The 21,047-nt window shown below is 41.7% G+C and overlaps 1 protein-coding gene across 6 annotated transcripts in view; it reads left to right on the top strand.

Moving 5' to 3' along the window:
* Positions 1 to 21,047, top strand: part of SAMD12 (sterile alpha motif domain containing 12) — a 394,334-nt gene that overhangs the window by 207,964 nt on the left and 165,323 nt on the right. For 5 of the 6 annotated variants that reach the window (XM_060611200.3, XM_060611199.3, XM_060611197.2 and 2 more), the window contains exon 4: positions 19,645 to 19,785. In XM_060611200.3, the coding sequence (XP_060467183.3) occupies positions 19,645 to 19,785 (141 nt within the window). Of the gene's footprint in view, positions 1 to 19,644; positions 19,786 to 21,047 lie in introns of those variants that run through there. The other variant, XM_081792222.1, reaches the window with a different exon arrangement.

Genomic DNA, 21,047 nt, shown 5'->3' with positions numbered 1-21,047 from the left:
CTTGTGGAAATCCCAGGCCTTGCCTCTCAAAGTTTTATCTCCTTGATGTTTCGGTGTTACGTTGTTTGCCTCTCCTCTGCATCTTACATATTTCTCTCTGATATTTTGATCCGTGAGGACTTGCCTTTGATTAAGGGCTCTGATCCTTAAATGTTCTGTTTTACTTTCTCCACTTTTTCAGAAGATTGGAGGCACCTTGGGTGACCAGACATCTCTGGCATATTGAATCTGGGTGTCGAATGCATATACTTTCTTTGATAGATGACCTAATAAGCCTTTTCCATCTCTAATTTCAGTGATTTTGTAATACTGAATTATTTCTTTTTGTGAGCATACAATTTTCTTCCCCTCTAACTTTCCTGTGTTGTATAGGTTTTCATAATTACATGCAGAGGGTTGTTTAGAATCTAATCTCGGAAACATGTGCCTTTTTTCTTATGGCAAGACAAGGAAATGGAGCTTCATAAATCAGAATAGTGAGCTTAAAATATAATTTATAAGGAACAAATAAAGGAAATGTAAATCATGCTCAAGAAAGGCTCACTTTCATCTTAAAAGTTGGAATGAAAAATCATGTGGCTACATTTGTAAGTGATGAAAAGACATGCTGAAAATAAAATCTCAAGGTTAAATGAAGAAAGCACATTTAGTGTGTATCTGAACAATCCTGATATCTTTAAAACTTTTGTTTCTGCGTGCATGTGTGTGTGCGTGCATGCATGTGTGTGATCCCAGCAATGGACCTCCTGACTTAGCTCATTTAAAAGGTGAATTCTTATGGGTTCTGACTTCTGCGTCTTCACAAGCTTTTAATATTTTAAATAAAGCCTAGAGCTGTAATCAATCCAAAAAAATATGGCACCTTGGGCAAAAAGGAACCTGGGAGACTGTTGCTTTACTATGAAAGAAAGTCTGGAAGAAATGTTAATAAATTCAAAGTTTCAGATGTGTCCAGTTTGCACACCCCTCTGATTAAGGGAGAACTCTAGGAACATTCAAAAAGCACATATGTTCTTTTTGTTAGAAGCAAGATACAAATATGATCCAGGTGGCTTGGGTTAGGATGGTGTGCCGAAAAATACAACCCAAACCAAGAGAAACTTGATGTTCGAACACAGATTTAGGATTTGAGACCCAACAACTCCGTAAAGTCATTTCTCAGGATGGTATCCTCTAATTAATTCTTCAGTTTAGGCACATTTTGGAGCTATTCTTCACCATAATAGTGAAGTTGTAACGTTTGACATCTTTATGTAGAAGACTTAATTTAACCGATACAGTTTTCATTGAATTCAAGCTGTTGATGTTATGATAGCAATACATTTATCAGTTAGAAGATGGTTTTTCTATCTCACTTGTTTTTAGTGGCTGTTCAGTATTCATTGGAATCAGCCCTTCCTTCTGACAGAGGCTGTCTCCTGGCTTGTGAGGGCGTATGTTCTCACAGACACAACATGGTGGAGTGTGTGTTGATTTACAGATTTTTGTAGCTGAAGGCATGTATTCTGCTATGCTCCATTACTCTGCATGCAGAGGAAAACATTTTGATTGTAAAAGCAAGCTTACTTCAGTTGTTGAGAAGATGGACCTTTTGCATGGGCAAAAGGACAATGCTGCATTTCCCTGTAGCTTTGCTATTTCTGATGGACCTAATTTGTTTTTTTAGGTGTCTCCCGATTTAAAGAAACCCATTATACCAAACCCAAATTTACACAATGAGGAATCAGTGAGTCTCACTGATTGTTTTTGTTATTCTTTTACCAAATCCACATTTTTATAAGAAATTTGCTCAAATTGATGTGTGGCATAGTGATGAAAAGTCCAGGGTTTGAAAACTCCAGTGGTCCCAGGAGTGACTCAAGGTATCAGCTCTAACAGCTGGGAAGTCTTTGTCAGGATTCTTCATCTCTCTGGGCTTTAGTTTTCTCCTCTGAAAAATGAGAGAAATCGTGCCTGCCTGTGAAAATACAATGAGGAAGTTCATGTCCAACACTCTTCATGGTGGTCGGCATATAGCAAGCCTTCAGTAAGATGGATCTTACATAGGTTTCCATGTATGCAAGAAAGTATGCGTATGTGTGTGTGTTTATACCTATGTATTTTATGTTCAGATACATAACGTGCTATGATTATTTAGTGTTACCAGTGTTTTATGGAAAACGAGGCACACTTAGAAAATCAATAGATGGTGTGCACGTGGAATTTTTAGCAGATTTATCTTGCTAATTATCTATTGTAGAGGCCACTCTTAAAATTCATTTTCATTCCCTGCACACACACCTACTAACAGTGGAGGTAGATGACCTAGAAGTGTGCTGGCCGGTACAGCGAAGCCCCCAGGGCTGTTTTAAAGTCACCACAGACAACATGTGATGTTTATTTCAGAGAATCGATCAGGTACCCTTTGCCTGGTGAAACCCTGTGAGAGTTTCATGTCCCCAGAAAGCAGGCTCAGAGGAGAAGATCTGCATGTTGGAAGTGTCTTGGGTGTTATCCTTTTGTTCAGCATCTATGGAGGAAGTGAAAGAAGCAGGTTGGGCAGAGGGAGAAGTCAGGTTGTGATTCAGTCACAATAAGACCACGGTCAGTCCCAGCTCTGGGGTTGTTCCAAGCTGGGGGTGGGTTACCTTGGGAGCCTGGGTCTTTATACCTTCTTCCCCAACTGTCCACCAGGCATTGGATGCAGGCTGCTCTCAGGAAGAGGGGCATGACCTTGGGCTAAGTGGCTCTTCTCAGCTCAGGTTTAAAGAAAGGTTGACACCAGGCAACACTCCCTTGTAGGGAGTTTCCTCTTTTAAGTTTATATGCAGAGAAAGGCCAGGCTACAGAATAGGAGGAAGAGATGAGTTTGGAATTGAAAAATAATAATTGAAAATTCTATCCCTTGCTACCCATGTGATCGTAGTTATTCAAATTCTCAAACCCCATTTTCATCCTTTTAAAAATGGGGATAATAATTGAACCTGTCCAGAGGGCTGTCCCAAAGAATAAATTGAAGAATGAGAAATTATTCATTTATACCTAGCTCCTCATAATGGTCCAATAAATAAAGATGTTTTTATTATTGATAATGATCATGTTAACGGTTTGTGGCTCCATCTCCGTGCAACTCTGTACCTTTGTCTGTTGGGCCAAACAAAAGCTATCTAGCCTAGGAGGAGAGTTCAGTGATTGAGTGGCCTGAAGTATTATCCCTTCCCTCTTCTTCACATAGTTGTATGCCTAGGGTTCCTTCCTATACATCAAGGACCTTCCATTTCAGTAAGTCACATGTTCCAGTGACCACACTTAGACTTCTCAGCATTCGGCACCAATGGCCCCTTCTCTTTCTTGAACCACACTCCTCCTCATTCTCCCACCTTTCTTTCCAAGTCTCCAGCCACTCCTTAGAGGTGTCCCTGTTGGCTCATCTCACTGGTCTACCCACTTAATGCTAGAGTTCCTCAAAGACTCAGTCTTAGGGCCACTACCCTGTTCATGCTTCGTTTCTCTTCGACTGTGGGTTTGCATGTCAACTCTATGATGGGGGCTCCACGCTAAACCCCAGACCTGACCTTTGTTTAGAGCATGTACACCTACATGCCAACTTTACATTTTTGTTGAATATCTCATAGACAGTTCAGATTTATTGCCTATCTTCACCAGAATTATTGATCTTTTCCCTTGAATTTGCTCACTCAATATGCCCCACACCACCAACTGCACTTTATTCTATTGTTCAAACCAGAAATACTGGGATCATCCTTAACAGTCCCTTCTCTTCTGCCTCAAATACCTAATCTACCACCAAATCCTTTTGATTTTACATGCAACATGCACATGTTCCCATCAGCACCTCTCTAGAAAAAGCAACCACCATCTATGGGCTCAACAAAAGCTCCAGTCTCCTGACCAGTTTCTCTACTTCCAGATGTCACACCCTCAACTGAGACTATTTTGATAGCCAGAGAGAGCTTTAAAATATAAATTGTATCATGTCACTTCCCTGCTTGAAGCTCTACACGGACTCCTCTTGCACTTGCAGCAAATAACGAGATCCTTGATTTACCTCCAAGACCATGAATGATCCTGCCCTTGGCTGCCCCTCTGTCTTCCTCTTGAACTCCTGGCCTCTGCCCTTCCCACAAACCCACCTCATTGGCTTTCTTGCCTTCTCTGAAAGCAATACTCCACAGAATATTGTGCATTTTTTCCTTTGCCACATTTTTTCCTTTCACTCTTTTACTCTTGTCTTTTTCATCCTTCATCTCTTAGCCTTAAGGCCTGTCACATTTGCTTTCACCCTACCTCAGTCTCACTTGGGTTTCTGCTGTTTCTCTCATGAAGAGCATTTTGGTTTCCTTTATTGAAAGTATTTATTTGGATGTCACTAAACAACTCTGTGAGCACAGAGACCACATAGACTGGATTCACCATGGCTTATACCCAGCATCTAGTCGAATGGGTGATGTTAGAAGATCATTAATTATTTATTAAATGAACACTGGACTTCGATTTTTTATAGATTAAAAAAATTGTTTTTAACATTTATTTATTTTTGAGAGACACAGAGCATGAGCAGGGAAGGCCAGAGAGAGAGGAAGACACAGAATCTAAAGCAGGTTCCAGGCTCTGAGCTTTCAGCACAGAGCCTGACACAGGGCTCAAACCCACAAACTGTGAGATCATGACCTGAGCTGAAGTCAGACACAACCTACTGAGCACCCAGCTGCCCCAACACTGGGCTTTTCTAAATAGAGTTATCATGAATTTGAATCAAGCATCCTGGTTCGAGTTTTTGCCCTGCCAATTACTAGCCATATGACTTTGAGCAAGTCACATCACTTTTCTGAACCTGTTTTCTTTTAAATGGGGATGATGCCATTTCTTCTCCCTTTCTCACAGGAGAAACTTATTCATTCATTTAGCAGCACTTTAATAAACTTCTACCAACTGCTGAGTGCTGGAGTTGCTCAGTTAAATGAAGCCCACATTCTCTTCATTAAAGAGCCCAGAGTTTAGAAGGGAAGACAGGCATTTGAACAAATTCATGATTATAATATAGTAAGTGTGAAGGTAGAAACCTATTTGAGGCACATCTTTAATCTGTATGTTTAATTTGAAAGAAATGTGTTGAGCCAGATACTGTACTAGGCATTTTCAAATGTATTACCTGTTTAACTTGCACACAGAAAACTCCAAGTGACCAAAATCATTATTCCCATTTTACAGATGAGGAAACTGTGACTCAGTGGCATTAAGCAAGCTGTCCAGGTTCATAGCACCCATGTATGGAGGCACCAGGCTTCAAACCCAAACATTGTACTACAAGTTCAGGTCCCTACCCCCTCCCCAGAAATTAACATGATTAGAGTATAAGTTATTAATTACATTATTGCTAAAAGAATGAACTAATATTGAACTAAAAATTTTATAACCAAATCTAAGTCAGAAGGAAAAAAATCATACCAAAGAATCTCACTTTTTCCTTCAACTTCCTCTGTTTTTCCAACTTATTTGGGGTCTATTTTGATTATCATTTGTAACTGATTATAAAGAGTTCAGTATCGATTATAGCATGCCTTTATTCGTACCCACAGTGAACAAAGTGTTACTTACAACAAAAATTTGAAATTTGAAACCTTTCAAGGTTGGAGAACCCTCGTACATGGCCGTCCCAGAACACTGGCTCTAGTGTGCTTGTTGGAGAAAACCCAAGTTGACCTTGTTTTGTTTCTTTCCAAGTAATTCTTGAAATGTCTCATTGCAACTTAGAGCTCTTTAGGAAAAAATATCAATTTGAGATTACTTTAAATATCTTATAAAGTGGAATTATAAAAAGGGAAATTAAGGGGAAAAAAGGGAAATTGAGGGCAGCGAAGTAATTTGAGTCCTCAGGCAGAGGTTGAGTAACAATGAGCAAAGGTATGTGCTACTTAAGTGTTGGTATTTGTAGTTAGCATGGAGATGCCATACATTTCACCTGTGAGAACAGAGGAGCCACACTGCTGATCATAGGCTCACCTGTGACTAGTCCTCAGTCTTAGGACTGATCATCATCTTCCATTGCTAACCTCTATTGAAAGCTTACATGTGTCAGGCACGGTGCTAAGTGCTTTCGTGTATCATCTCATTTATTCTTTATAAATATTTCCATGATAGAGGTACCCTTATCATACCCACTGATAGGATGGAAAAATGAACTTGCCTAAATCAGCTTAAGTAACTTGCTTAAAGTAGTGTGTCATGTAAGCAGTAGAGACATGATTTGTACTCAAGCATCTGACTCTATGGGTTATGCCCTTAATCATTGTAAAGCCATTTGTCCATGCTGTGACAGCCATCCAGTGCCCCTTCCCCGGTGCTGCCACTCTTCAGGAGTGATCAAACTCATCACAGCATGAGCCCTTCTCTCATTCTGTTCTTCCCACCTTTCTCTCGCTCTAGCATTATAATCTCTGAGCTGAAAGAAAGAATAAGAGAAGAAAGCTGTTATCCATTCTTGTTTCCAGCCCCACAATCATTAGCACCATCAGCAGCCTGGACTATTGGATGGCTGTTGCAAGCCTACAGGTCTTTTTGCAAAGTCAAGGTATTGGCATTGCAGACATAGGAAAAGCTAGTCAATTCAAATGTCCGTGACAATGCAACATGGGACTGCTTTCCTTAGGGTCTGCCACATTCTCTAACTTCAGTTTCCTTTGACAGAGTTCATTGTCATACTGTCCAAATATTATTTCACTAGTTTATCAAATAGTTTCCTGGATGTTGATAGTATATAAATGAAAAGATATACCTTTGCTTTAAGGACATTTAAGTCAGGAAATAGAAATCCTTACTGTAGCACTTACCAGCTATATTTTACCTTCCAAAGGTGAGGTTGCAAAGGGAGTCAGGGGGCACTTTCTGAGAAAGACAGGCCTGAGGCAGCCCTTTAAGCCGATCAGATAAGAAAAGAGGGAAGTCATTAGGAGGGGAAATGTATGGAGACATAGACATAGATAAACGAGACTGAGAATCTGTTCACATTGCTTATCTTAATATAACTTTTAGTGATAATAACCTATTGACATCAAATTTTGGGCTTCAAGCTTGATGAACTTATTTTTACTCCCTTTTGGAGGACAAAAGAACATTATGTTGATGTTCATTTTCATTATTTCTTCAGCAGCGAAGCAGTGTCAGCCAGTGTTAGTCAATGTTTATGGTCTTGGTTCCCTCAAATTTTAGTCACTTATCAGATAAGGAAACTTCAGTCAACTTTTTTTTTTTTTTTTTTTTTTACTCCACTAGGCCCCTTAAGTTAAATGTCATTTGAAGTGCTATGGTTATGGGCTCAAGACATTTCAACATCAAATACATGGAACTTTTTACTTGTAGAACTGGGTTGGGATCCCCATTCTGCTATGTGGTTGCTTTGCTGCTTTATCACTATGAACTTCCGTTTCCTCATTTTTAAAATGGAGTTAAGAGTACTTTCCAGGGTGCTTTGTGGATTAAATGGGACAATGAATGGAAAAAGGTCTGACACATAGTAGGTGCTTTTCCCAAAAGTAAGTTTTGTGTTGGTTTGCCTTCTCACCCACCAGAGTCCCATGAACCTTCCATGCTGAGGATTAGTCTGTCTCTTGGAGATGAGCATTTTAAGAATCGGTTGCAAGCAAACCTCCGGATAAATGGTTCTTAAGCTGGGGATTTTGCCCTCCAGCAGACATTTGGCAAGACTCTAGAGACTATTTTGACTGGCCCAACTGGGAGCAGGTGCTATGGGCATCTAGAAGCCAGAGACTCTGCAAAACAGCCTGTTACACACAGGACACCTACCACCCCACAACAAAGAATCTAGCCTCAAATGTCAACAGTGCCAAAATTGACCAAGTTAAGCAGATAAGTTCCACTCTACTTGCATACCTTATTGATAGCTTTTGAAATTTGGCATGCAATAAATAGAATTTCATTTTCCTTGTTACCCTTCACTCCTGGTAAAGGATTTTAGCTGCCACCACGAGGTTCCATTTCCATCCTTTCAAGTAATCCCATCTGTTTTGGAGTGACCTACACCATGCCCCAGAGGATCTTGGGTGGGCTCCCTACCTTTCTTTCTTTCTTAAAGTGGCAACATTATTTCCTACTTGCTTACTTTCTTGGCTATTTAATCAGGACAACATGAGAAGAGAGGGTCTCATAGCACACCCAGAAACTGAAGCCTAACAAGGTATATCTTCACAGGGAAACAACCAGGCAGCTAATAACTGTTTAATCCAGCCCTGACTTTCAACTCCAAACTCAAGACCCCTTTCTTTCTACCAGAGCTTTCCTAATAGATCTTATGGTCCTCGTGGTCATTGCTATGGTTTTATCACATAATTGCTTTAAAGCTGTTTAATGCTTGCTGATCTTACATCACAGGTAATTTTTCATCTCCTCAAAGGCAGGAGTACTGTTTCCATGTCTTTTGCTGAATGTATCTGGAGCTGGGACGATACTCGTTGCTTTTTCTACTAAAAAAATCCCTGATACTAATAAAGTTAAACATTTAAAAGTTTAAGGTAAAACAAATCCCTACATATCAAAAAGAGAAAGTCAAATAGCTTTAAAATTTTTTTTAACATTACTTTGGCTGTGAGTCACTAGTTCAAATTAATCTACATGGAGACGCCAGTATGCCCCGTGCCCGTCTTCGGCATATGAACACTATACGTGTTTGGCTATTGTGGCCGTGAGCAGATTATCACAGGCTGGGAGGACACTTGTCAATAGAAATCTCAGGTGCTTCTTGGCAATTAATTTTAAAAGATGTCTAACGCAGAGTGGGTTGCTCACCTAGTGCACTCAATTAACAGAGAATCCCAAAACAATTCATACAAATGCTAATAAATAAAAGCAAGCATACCAAGAGGTTGGGTCTACCTATCAAAACCAGAAAAGACCTTGAAGGTTGTTTACGACATCATAAATCTTCAGCTATAGTCTCCGTTATGTTGGTACTAGATTTCTTTGCTTCAAAAATCTGCTCTGAGGTACAAGGGAAGTAATTACTGAGTCTTCCCAGGGACTGAAACAGAATCCCCAAACAAAATGTTTTAGAGTTTTCTTAAATTAATTTTTGAAGGGGATTTGGTAACTCTTCGTACTACCAACAACATAAAAGGATTTAACCTTTAATTTACTGTTTGGAAGATGTGCATTACTCCAAAAAAAATAGTGCAAGGCCACATTTTCAATCTGAAAAGCACTGTAATATAATTTCTTTCTGAGTTTATATTTCAGATGGGAAACAACATTATCCCAGTTTCTTCCCATTAGCATCATAAGTACGTGAATATATTCAACCAAAAAACTAGTTTGTCTAAAACAGTCTGTTTATCCCAGACTGGTTTAAAAAACAAAACAAAAAAATGTACAGTTCCCATCAGTATGGTAAATTACTTACAGTACTACAATGGAAATAAATGTCCATCAATCCTTCTCTTAAGCACAGAGAAGAGGCCTTCAATTAATGGCTAATCATTCTTAATGTAACCAAGTGAGTGACCAGGCTTGGCAGTGGGCTGTGCTCTCAGGTAGAAGTGAGAAGAGATTTATTGGTCTTGGAAGGTTTTGCACACGTTCTTGCCAGCAAATGAGGCAATAGTTTGGCTGACCTCAGAGTCCTTGTTAGCTCTGGTATTGGTGATTCGCAGTCACCTTTAGGAAATCAAGCACTGGGGTGGGGGCTACTTAAGAAGATGGATTTGCAAGGCACATCCAGGTTATAAAAACTGGAGGGGCCAGTTCAGACTAGTCTTCAACTACCTTTGGACTCAGTAGCTGTTAAATTAGAATAGGCTGTAGAGAATGGAATCTCAAAACTTGGAGTCTGTTCCTAAAGTCTGCTGAAACTCTGAAGGTGAGGTTGCCTGAATTACTTTCCATTGCGAGTGGGAGGGATGTGGGGGAGGGAAGGTTAAAAGTCAGATGTTGCAAGTGGCAACTTGTGAGCTGAATACGACCCATATACATGAATTGTTTGGCTCTCATAGTATGGGAAAATAATGGGCAAATATTAAATTGGGAGGATTCATAAAACTTCCAGATTTTCAGTTGTTGTCAATTTAAAAATAGTAGAAGAAGCAACACTTAGCCTGTATTCTAGCAGAGCAAAAATGGGTTGGAATTGCTCATTTTAGAAAATTAAAAAACCGGTGTCCAATAGGCTATGGTCCACCTAATCCCTGTTGTCCCTTAGAGTCGTTCTCTTCACACATCTGACAACATTTGAGTTTGTGACCTCTGGTCACAAATTGGATAAGGAGTTTGCTGGTGCATCAAATAGAAGTATGCAGTCAGATTTAAGGTGCATTCCAAACAATTTGTGAGGAATAAAGATATCAGAATTTGCCAGTGATTAACTTTTGAAAGCCAATTATTGTAGAATAAGTTCAAATCATCCCTACTGGCCTACACCATCATGGGCTTTCTTGACATGGACATAAGAGGGACCGAGTAGGCACTCAACCATGCATTACACATGAGCTTTTATCTGTAAGTCAAGATTCCTTTGGGTGCAAATGGTATAAATGAGCTCAACTTGCTAACCTCTCCCACCCCAATATTGACTTACATATATGAGAAACCCAGGGGTATCTGACTTCAGGCAAGGCTGTATTCAGGAAATCTCATATTGTTATCTTCCTTTCTCATTCTTTTTTTGTTTTTCTCTCAGCTCTGCTCCCTCCGTTGGCTTAATTCTCTAGCAATTTCTCTCTGTTGGCAATTTCTCTCTATGTTGGCAAAGGTAGCCACCAACAGCAAATCTAGGCTTATGTTGTCCCTTGGGACATGATCTAAGAAAGAAAGAGACTTCTCTCTTAGAAACCATGGAAATTCTAGTGAATTTTAGCAATTCTGATGAATTCTAGTGCACATTACTAGAACCAGTATTACTTTCACCAATATTTATTTAGTGCCGACTTTGAGTTTGGCTCTAGCGAGGTGCTTGGAGACATCCATGAAGCCCTGATCTTCTGGATCTTACATTATGGGAGGAGGTGGAAGGGAATCAGAAAATGAAAAATAAACAGAATAAGCAGGAACATTATATAGTACTGTAGATGTGGAAAGTACTACCGGGATTTTTTTTTTTTTTTTTTTTTTAATTATTTAAAGGCCCGTGGGGTGAGAAGGACCAGTTCCCAAAAGTCAAAAGAGATTCTTTTACCAGAAATTGGCAGGGGTACAATGTAGGCAAAAATGAGGTATTTATATTAGTCCTATAAATGGGAATGTTTTACAACTATGAACATCATCCCTTAAGTGCTGCTTTGGGGTGGACAGAGAAAGAAAAAGCCTGACTCATCTATAGGGTAGACATCATGAAATGGCATATAAGACCCCTCATGATGTGTTTCTTGCCTCAAGCTTCACATGCAACAATACCAAGTTTCTTGGAGTTCCCTAAATGCACCTTTTGGTTCTCAGATCCCTGTCTTAGTCTATGCTGTTCCCTGTGTCTTGAATGCCCTTCTCCCTCCTACTCATCCCCTTGGCTTTTGTGGGGGTTTTGGTTGTTGTTCAAGGACCCCAGCTAAGTTAGGCGCCCTTCCAGTAGGTTCTTAAAGAGCTTGTGTTTGTCCCTCCATGGGGAAATCATCGTCTTTTCTTCAGCCTACCTCCTAGTGACATAATATGTTCAGTTCTTGGTACAGACTATGGTACAGACTATGTAGATAGTCTGTATGGTGGAGAGGATGAATCTGTTTAAAGGCTACTCTCAAAGACCACTCAGCCCCCTGTGATACTCCACCAAGTGAAGGCCATCACAGCCTTGAGTATCATGAAGTTATACCAGTGTTTGCACTCTCTGGCTTTAAGGCATCAGAGATGATGACCTTTTTCTGCTCCTTAGTCTCTTGCCTGCCCTACTGGTGCTCTCTACACAAGAACTGGCAGAAATGGGTTTGGGGGACACATAAGGTCTGTTTGAAGAATTCTTGGGTGGCAGGTTAGAGGGTGGTTAAGAGCATGGCCATTATGTATATTAGTATCTCACATCTGCAGCTTAGTAGGTATGTGACCTCCAGCTGGGTATAGTTGCTCTTAATCAGGTCTAGACAATAGTAGTATCTTCAGAGAACTGTTGAAAGTGAGGTAATCCATGTAAAACTCCCAGGACAGTGTTTAAAACTCCTAACAACTGTTCAGTAAATGTTTACTCTCATGATCATTGCTATGAAGAGGAGGAAGCATTCTCAGCCAGCCAAAGAATTATAGGACCCTTATTGCATGAGCTTAGTGTTCATGTTTGCAAAGGACATGTATATGTCATTTGATGCTCAGACACTATGAAATAGTGTCATTTTCATCCCCATTACAGACATGAGAAAACTAAGACCCAAATAATGCTTGCTTAGGCATTTATACCTTTTAGCTCCCAGTTCCATGCTGTTGCCATTATAGCTCTCTCTGTCTTTCTTTGTTCCAGATATCCCAACTTTGTAATGATGGTGAGATGGAGATTCAAGGATCCAGGCTGTGGGATGCTGGCTCTGTGTCCAGCAACCATCACTGGTTGCTCTTGACCAGCCAGGAGTGGGGTAGGGCTAGGGACATCTACCTGATGCTTGATAGGGGACTTTACCTGAGAGCAAGTTTGGAGCTAACGCAGGGCACAAATGACCCTTTCTCTGGGGAGCTGTAAGTGACCTCTATTTCTAGCAGAAAGGAGGCCCTGTAGGACAGCCTCTTCTCTGGGAAAATGGGCAGTCCCCACCCACTTACAGTGGCACTGAGACTTCCCAGTAGGGTAGGGCCTGAAGCCACATCCTTTGTGCTCCTGGCAGCTTACCCAGAAATTTCCACTTGTGCCCTCTGGCATATAATCGTCCATCTTGAATAGGTGTGACAGGGCTTCTGTTACAGTTCTCTGAGCAGAAGGTAGGAGACACCTGAACTAGGGACCAAAGACCAGATTGGGCCTAAAGGTCAGAGACACGTATCCAGACCTGCCTTCCCCCCTTTTCCTGTGTGGCTTTCGTCAGTTCCCCCTCTGAGCCTCAATTTTCTATGAGGAACACGATAAATTTCGTGCCATCTTCCAAAGTCTCAAATATTCCTTCCTGCTTATGGTAGAGTGAATGATGGCCACCCAGAGGTAGGAAGTCCTGATCCCTGGAACTGGTAAATGCTTACCTTATAAAGAAATAGTCCCCAAACATGTGGTCTTCACATGAAGAGATTATCCAGGATTATTTTAGTGGACCCTAAATCAAATCACAAGCATGCTTACTAGAGAGAAGCAGAGTGAAAGGACACACACGGAGAAGAACGTAATGTGAAGATACAGACAGATTAGAGTGACATGGCCACCAGCAAAGGGATGCTGGAAGCCAGCAAAAGCTAGAAGTTTCAAGAACCAATTGTCCCTTTCAGCTTCCAAGGGGAGTGTAACCCTGCTGACACTTTGATTTCAGCCCAGGGAAATGGATGCTGGACTTCTGGCTTCCAGAGCTACGTGGAAATACATTTCTGCTGTGTTAAATTCCCCCGTTTGCAGTCTGTTACAGCGACTATAGGAAATGAGTACACTGCTCTCTGTGTCCATGACCTGTCATCCATTCTTGCTGCCTATCTGCCCATCGAGGCTTACAGTCCCACTTGGTGCCTGTTGAAAAGAAGCACAAGACACTTGTCTTTTCTTTAAACCCGCAGGAAAGCAAAGTACTCATTTAGCGTCAAGTTCCCTATTCCTTTTTACTTGGCATCTGTGGTCACCACCAACACAATACAGCCTCCACCCTCTGCTATTTTCAGTTTCACGTCGTCCTGGGAGTCAGTTTCCAGCCAAGTCTCTTCATCAGAAAAGATAGTAATTTAATGACCTTGAGATCATCAGTATGTGAGTAAAGAAGAGAACATTCATTTAGTAGAACTAAATGTATTCATTCAATAAATATTTCTTGAGCATTGCATGTAGCCATAGGGAGTAAGTGACAGTAGGGAAGCTGACGGCAAAGATACTGACTCTTATGGAGCTGGCATTGTGGTGGGCCACGCTTGATAAAGCTTTCACGTATATGCTAAAGCTTACATTGCAGCAAAGTACTAATTTTCCAGGCCCGTTAGCAGGGCATCAGATCCACGTTTCTGCTGGGTGAACTTTCTCATTGAATATTCCCTGGCTTGAGCTTCTGCAGAGGGTCCTAGGTAACATTTTTAGCACTGAAACCATTGTTGGGGGTCAAGCAGTACAGAACTTGGGTCATAATGGGTTTCTCATGTTTCTCTAAATTCCACTGGGATGTGCTCATGCACACCTTGCCCCAGTCAGCTCAGAGATTTGGGATCAGAGAAGAATGTTGAAGGATTGAAAGCACTACAGGGAAGAAGGAAGAGTATTCTAATCATCCTCCTTTGTTTCATTCTGTTCTTTTCATCACTTCTCTATATCCCAGATGACTTCAAGAGAAGAAAATAGCACTGACACTACCATGATTTCCTTTGCCTCTAACACACCTCTCTCCAAGTAGTGACTCAACTTCCTGTGCTGAAATGGTGCCCCCCTCCCATCTCACACTGAAAACCTGCATCATCTTTGAGGTCTGCCTTTTGCTCACACCCCGCTTCTAGGTGTCACAGTTCAGAATTCTACTACTTATGACTTCTTCCCCTCCACCCTCGTCCAAGGCACCAGCACCTCATGGTTTGACTACCATGGCAGTGTGCTCACTCTTCCCACTCTTCCTTACCTCCCCCCCTCCACACCCCCAGTCTGTTCTCCACATCGTGACCAGAGGAATTCAGTACATGAGATCCCACCCACGTCATCCCTTGCTCAAAATTTCCCATATTCAGAATAAAATCCAAAGTCCTCACCAAGGCCTAGGAGACCCTGTGTGATCTGACACCTGCCTTCTTCCAGGCCTCATTTCTTATTTTTCTCTCATCTACTCTGCCCTAGTGACGCTAGCCTTCCTGCCATTCCTCTGATTGCTTTGACACTTCTGGATGCTCCACTGTCACCTCTTGAGGGAGGTCTTGCCTCTCCACCCAAACTACGAAGTGCCATCCTTCCAGTAGGGGTCCCTGCATGTCAGTTCATTTGTAAATTGTCTGCCTCTCACACTAAATGGTAAGCTCCATGAAGACAGAAGATACTGCTCCTCTCCACAGCCTCAGTACCCAGAATAATGTCAGGCATACAGTGGTGCTCAATAAATGCTTAATAAAGGAAAGAAGTAAAAGGTCAGCATATGATCAGTGTGAAGGGCTTTAAGTCTTTTCCAACTCTAAGAACCTAGCAGCCTGCATTAATGAAATACCATTTATAACCGGTTTGGAGTATCAGGACATTTAGTTGGTGTTCCTCTTTTGATACTGAATTGATTTTTCTCGATTCCTCCTCCGTCTAGACAACTGACTGCAGAGCAAGGTGCCCAACACACTCTCGGGAGAAAAGGCGGGGAATGTAAAAGCCATAACAGCACGCCTCTGTCTGCACGTTCTCTGTCTGCAATAGTGGTATCCCTTTTCATCCCTGGGGTTGCTGGACTTCTTAAAAAATCTTTGCTTTATCCAATGGTCTTGGTCTGACTAACGCTTACTCACTCCCAAAGTCCTAGGTTAAATATTCTTTACTCAAAGACTGCTTCCTGGACCAAGTTAGGTCACCCAGTTCTGTGATCTCCTATTTGTTCTTTCTTAGGACTTCTCACATACGTGTAAACATTTATCATTTACTGCCTGCCTTGCTATTCTGAAGGCACCAAGATTGGCCCTGTCTGTCCTGTTCATTATACTCAAAGTGAATAACAAAGTGACAGGGACATAGTGGGTGCTCAGTAAGTGTTGAATTAACAATTGGATATTAATGCTAAGCAACAAAAAGTGACAATATACGTTGCAAAAATAAAATGTGGTTGTTGATTGACGACTTAACACTTTCCTGACACCAGCATCAGAAGCAGATCCACTTTTATTTGGATACTATTTTGTGGTCACTATTTTGTAGTCAGGTGGTGGGACAGGCAGTTAATGGGACTTTTCCTGCTGAAAATGATCTAATTATTGGGCAGATTTTTCAGAACCGTGGACCTTCCATCCAAGAAAGACAGTGAGTCAGATTTTGTTCATAACATCCTCAGCGTACAGATCATGATCTGTTTTTTTTTTAATTTTTTTTTTTTAACGTTTATTTATTTTTGAGACAGAGAGAGACAGAGCGTGAACAGGGGAGGGGCAGAGAGAGAGGGAGACACAGAATCCGAAACAGGCTCCAGGCTCTGAGCCGTCAGCACAGAGTCCGACGCGGGGCTCGAACTCACAGACCGTGAGATTCATGATCTGTTTTAAAAGTTGTTTTATCAGTAAATTCTTCTATACAATTTCCCCATAATCTCCCTTCTTGTGATCTAAGCCTTTTGGTTTCCTCCCAAAGAAGAGAAAGCACAACTGAAGGTATAGTAGGAGGAATTCGGAAAAGCTCTTGTGTTTTTTTTTTTTGTTTGTTTGTTTTTTTATCAACTTCTCAATTTTCCTTCCTACAAGATGGAAATAATAACATCTATTTCCTCAGGATTTGGATAAAACCGTTTGAACAGCTGAGTATTTAACATGTGATGTGTTGATAGGCACTATTGTTTGTACCACAAAGTCTTCAATGCACAGATTTTTATAGCTATTGGAATTTTGTAACTTGCGTTTTCAGAGCTGAGGCTGTTAACCCACCCGAGTAGGAGATAACATTCTGATAGGGCTTTTAGCTACACTTTGACCAGTCAGGTACATTACTGGAAAGGCTGAGGCTACAGGTCCTCGGGGGGCCACCAAAGAGAGAAGCTGAGCTATGCACACTGGAACAAAATCCTCACTCTGACTTACTGCACTGTGCTCTAGTGACAGACCAGCCGACTTACCGTGACCGAACCCCCGTGTGTGTTACCATTGCCTCAGCGGAGCTGGCTCCTGAATGTCACAGCTTGTGAAGCCACAGCTCAGTTAATTGCTGAAAGGAACAGAAATAAGGATGGGTGATCTACGTGAGATGTTGAGAAGGATTTAGATCATCTGAACTTCAGGGATTTTTTTTCCTATACACTATTTGTAAGTTGAGAACACGTATAGAGAGTTGGAGGTCTTATTTGGAAGTGGGTTATCCACATAAAGGCTGCCAAATCCCATTCTGTAGTTTTCTAATGGAACTTCAGGACCAAGGTCTGACAGTGAGGAGAACATTTGATGGCAGGGCTGTCCTGGAAGCCTGGGACTTGGGCTCACCACCCCCTTAGTTCTCTACCTTTTAGTATGTCACTGCCCAGAAATTAGGAAAGGGAATCTGAATCCATTGGTTGATTTCTTAAAAATATGTTAAATTTCAGTCAAAAGACCAGTTGTTGCTCTAACAAATGACCACGAACTTCGTGGTATAAAGCCACACAAGTTTACTGTGTTCCAGTTTTAGAGCTTAGAAGTCCAAAATGAGTCTTACGGAAAAACCACAGTTTTGGTAGAGATGCTTCCTCATGGTGAATATGAGAGAGAATCCATGTCCTTGTCTTTTACAGCTTCTAGAAGCATGAATTCCTTGACTTGCGGCTACCTCACTCTGACTTCTGCTTTCATTATCACAACTCTGTCTATGACGCTCCTGTCTCTTTCACTTATAAATACCTGTGTCATTAGATAGGACTCACCTACTAATGCCAGATAATCTCCCGTCTTGAGACCCTTACCATAATCACACCTACAAAGTCCCTTTTGTCACATAAGGTAACAAATTCACGGGTCCCAGAGGTGAAGACATGGACATCTTGGGAGGGGAGGGCGTTATTCTATCACAGGAGACTACCAGAACTACTTGAGTCTGTGTACGCTCTTCGTTTCCTTTCTCATGGCCACCACGAGCTGCCTGGTGTTACCAAGCCTCAGTGTAGCTACCTCGGATTCCTTTCCCCTTGCCTCTCCTTCCTCTTCCACACGTCGATTTTTTTTTTTTTTTTAATTTTTTTTTTCCAACGTTTTTTATTTATTTTTGGGACAGAGAGAAACAGAGCATGAACGGGGGAGGGGCAGAGAGAGAGGGAGACACAGAATCGGAAACAGGCTCCAGGCTCCGAGCCATCAGCCCAGAGCCTGACGCGGGGCTCGAACTCACGGACCGCGAGATCGTGACCTGGCTGAAGTCGGACGCTTAACCGACTGCGCCACCCAGGCGCCCCAACGTCGATTTTACTGAAGCTTCAGAACACCACAGCTCACTGCACTCACTTTCTTGCCAGGCACTGGTCCAAAGCCACGTCTGTCTTGGTGTAGTTCTTATCAGTGCCGCTCATCAAATATTTCTCTCCGTTTCCTGGCACATGCCAGAAGCCATGTGTGAACCTGTGTGGGTGGGAAAGTTCATGGGATTAGTTCCAGCCTATGATTTGTAAATGACCTCTAGGCTGAGCCTTTTGTTGATGCTATGAGACCTTTTAATATCTTCTCTTTTCCCTTTGCTACAATAATCAACGTTCAAGGTGGACGGACTTGCATTTGATGTGCACACTAAACAGGAAGTAAACCGTATTGCAGCCACTGATATTTGGGGATCATTTGTTACTGTAACATGTTACCTAACATCCCACCTGATGCATTTAGCAAGGGCTAAAGGGAGGTAAAAAGAGCAAACGAAATAGATTGTTCCTACCTGGTTCTTTCCATTTGCCTGTCTCTCTTGTCCCAGGCCACATACACTTCCCTATTTCTCTGATGAAAATGTCCGTGAACCCCACCTTGTGGCTGTGGGGTTTCTACTCTGAGGAGGTAGAGAACTTATTTTCTGAAGTGCATATGATAATACACCCAAAGATAGACCATTGATCACAAGTAGTTGACTCTCCCTCAGTTGAAATGAGAAAGGTGTGCAGGTACGACGAGGGAGTGCTTGGGAAGCGGAAGACCAGGCAGACCTCCTGGGGAAAGAGGGGTTGGAAGGAAACCAGGCCAGGCTGCCCAGGACCCCGGGTGTCTGCACACTGCAGGCTCTTCCACCCGGGGGCTCCTGGTTTTGCAATCTTTAGATGCCCTCACTCACCCTGCTTCCCTCACCCATCAGGCTGCTGCAGCCCTTGCCTTGGGCCAGAGATTGGGATTAAGCTTTAGCTCCCACCAGCTGGAGATGGATCTCTAGCCCAGCACGAGGGCTGCAATGCCTGCAGGTGACTGCCTGCAGATTAAAACTGGAACTTTAAATGCATGTTTCACAGAAACATTATTGTAACCCGGGTGAAACATTGGTGGAGTTTCTCTATAACCACACATACAGCATCCAGGTCTTCCGCTGGGCTCCTGTGGGCCAGCCTCAGGCAGGACCCATCACCCAAAGAAGTGCGTTGTTTCTATGGAAACCTGCAATCTGTGTCCAAAATACCCAGGTTAAAATTTTGCGATTTTATTTAACTCAGTGTGTTTTCAGTTGAGGATTGCCAAAATTAGATGAAAATTGGGGTTCTTTTTTTTTAAATTTGTGTGTTTTCTTTATCTGGATTATCAATTCTTCTTGTCAGTAAGAATAATCGAGGACCCTCTCTTCTAAATTATCTGTTTGGAAGGAAACTACTATTATGGCAGGGTTAGCCAAAACGAAGATGGAAATCCTTTCCAGCCATTGTTCATTTGCTTTTTCTTTTATTTCTTGAAACCCTGCAGGGCGAGCCCTGCTGAGACTCACTGACAAAAAGCTTGAGCGAATGGGGATTGCCCAGGAAAACCTCCGGCAGCACATCTTACAACAGGTGCTCCAGCTGAAGGTGCGAGAAGAAGTCAGAAACCTACAGTTACTCACACAAGGTACCCCGCTGCTGCCTCGTGGGTGGATATAAGGGGAAGATGGGAAGAAAGAAACCATTCCCATCATGACAAAGGGGAGCCAGAGAGAAACTATTGTTTTTTTGCAGAATTGCTTTTATTTAAAAAAAAAAAAAAAAAAAAAAGGATATAGATGTAAAGGCCACTTCCCTCCTTTTCATAGGGAAACTTCTCTTTTTCATAGGTCACTGGGGGAAGGATGCACAAACAAATAATGAGCAAATGGAAATATCTCGTGACCTAGTTTCAAGGACATCACATATAGCTGTATGGGATGTGCCCTGCACAACCTAGAGATACAGATACAGTTGCACCCCCTAGAGTTGTACAGTGCAGCCCAAGCTCTTTTAGTCTGACTACCAGTTCTGAGGGGGCCTTGGAATTTGCGTGATTCCGTAGTTCATACGATCATGATACAAGTGGGATTTTTGTTATGTTTCATGTTACTTTGCTTTTCAGTAACTAATGGGAGGAAAACATTTTAAAGGTATGTGTCTGTGTATATATACACGTATGAACACATACACTCTTTAGAGATTTTTGAGAATGCTATTTGGCATCCTGAAAATAGAATCACTTAAAAAATTTTTAATGTTTATTTATTTTTGAGAGACAGAGAGAGACAGAACATGAGCAGGGGAGGGGGAGAGAGAGAGGGAGACACAGAATCCAAAGCAAGCTCCAGGCTCTAAGCTGTCAGCCCGGAGCCCAACGTGGGGCTCGAACTCACGAACTATAAGATCACGACGTGAGCCGAAGTCAGACACTTAACTGACTAAGCCACCCAGGCACCCCGGTAGAATCACTTTTTAAAAATAGACTGTAGAGAATTTAAGCCTGGGATATTATGACCATGTAATTCTAAATAAGGATCATTAATAAATTCAATATATTGGGAACACTGGAGAGGACTCAAGTGACAGAATAAAGCTAGAATTTGAAGAAAAGTTTTAAGTTATTGCTGTATGTAATTTGCGTGTCTACATAAGATTTGGTTGCTATCAATGTCCACTGGCTATAACCCTTTATTTATTTTAATGTCCATTATACATCGTTGTGAAAGGATGATAAAATATGTGTTTTTGAGAGCCTGGGGTATTTTTCAATCTGTAGAATATTGTAATTGCATGCATACTGATATTGGAGAAATCTGGGTCAGCCAACTTTCGTGTTATTGCATTTAGATTATAACCCAGTAATAGACCATTTGCCTAGAGAAAGCGATGTACTGCCTGAAGATGACC

The sequence above is a fragment of the Panthera onca genome, chromosome F2, assembly GCF_046562875.1.
Source record: "Panthera onca isolate mPanOnc1 chromosome F2, mPanOnc1 haplotype 2, whole genome shotgun sequence".
In the NCBI taxonomy this organism is placed as follows: Eukaryota; Metazoa; Chordata; class Mammalia; order Carnivora; family Felidae; genus Panthera; species Panthera onca.
Note: the sequence above shows the minus strand (reverse complement) of the source record. Positions and strands in the feature narration are given on the sequence as shown.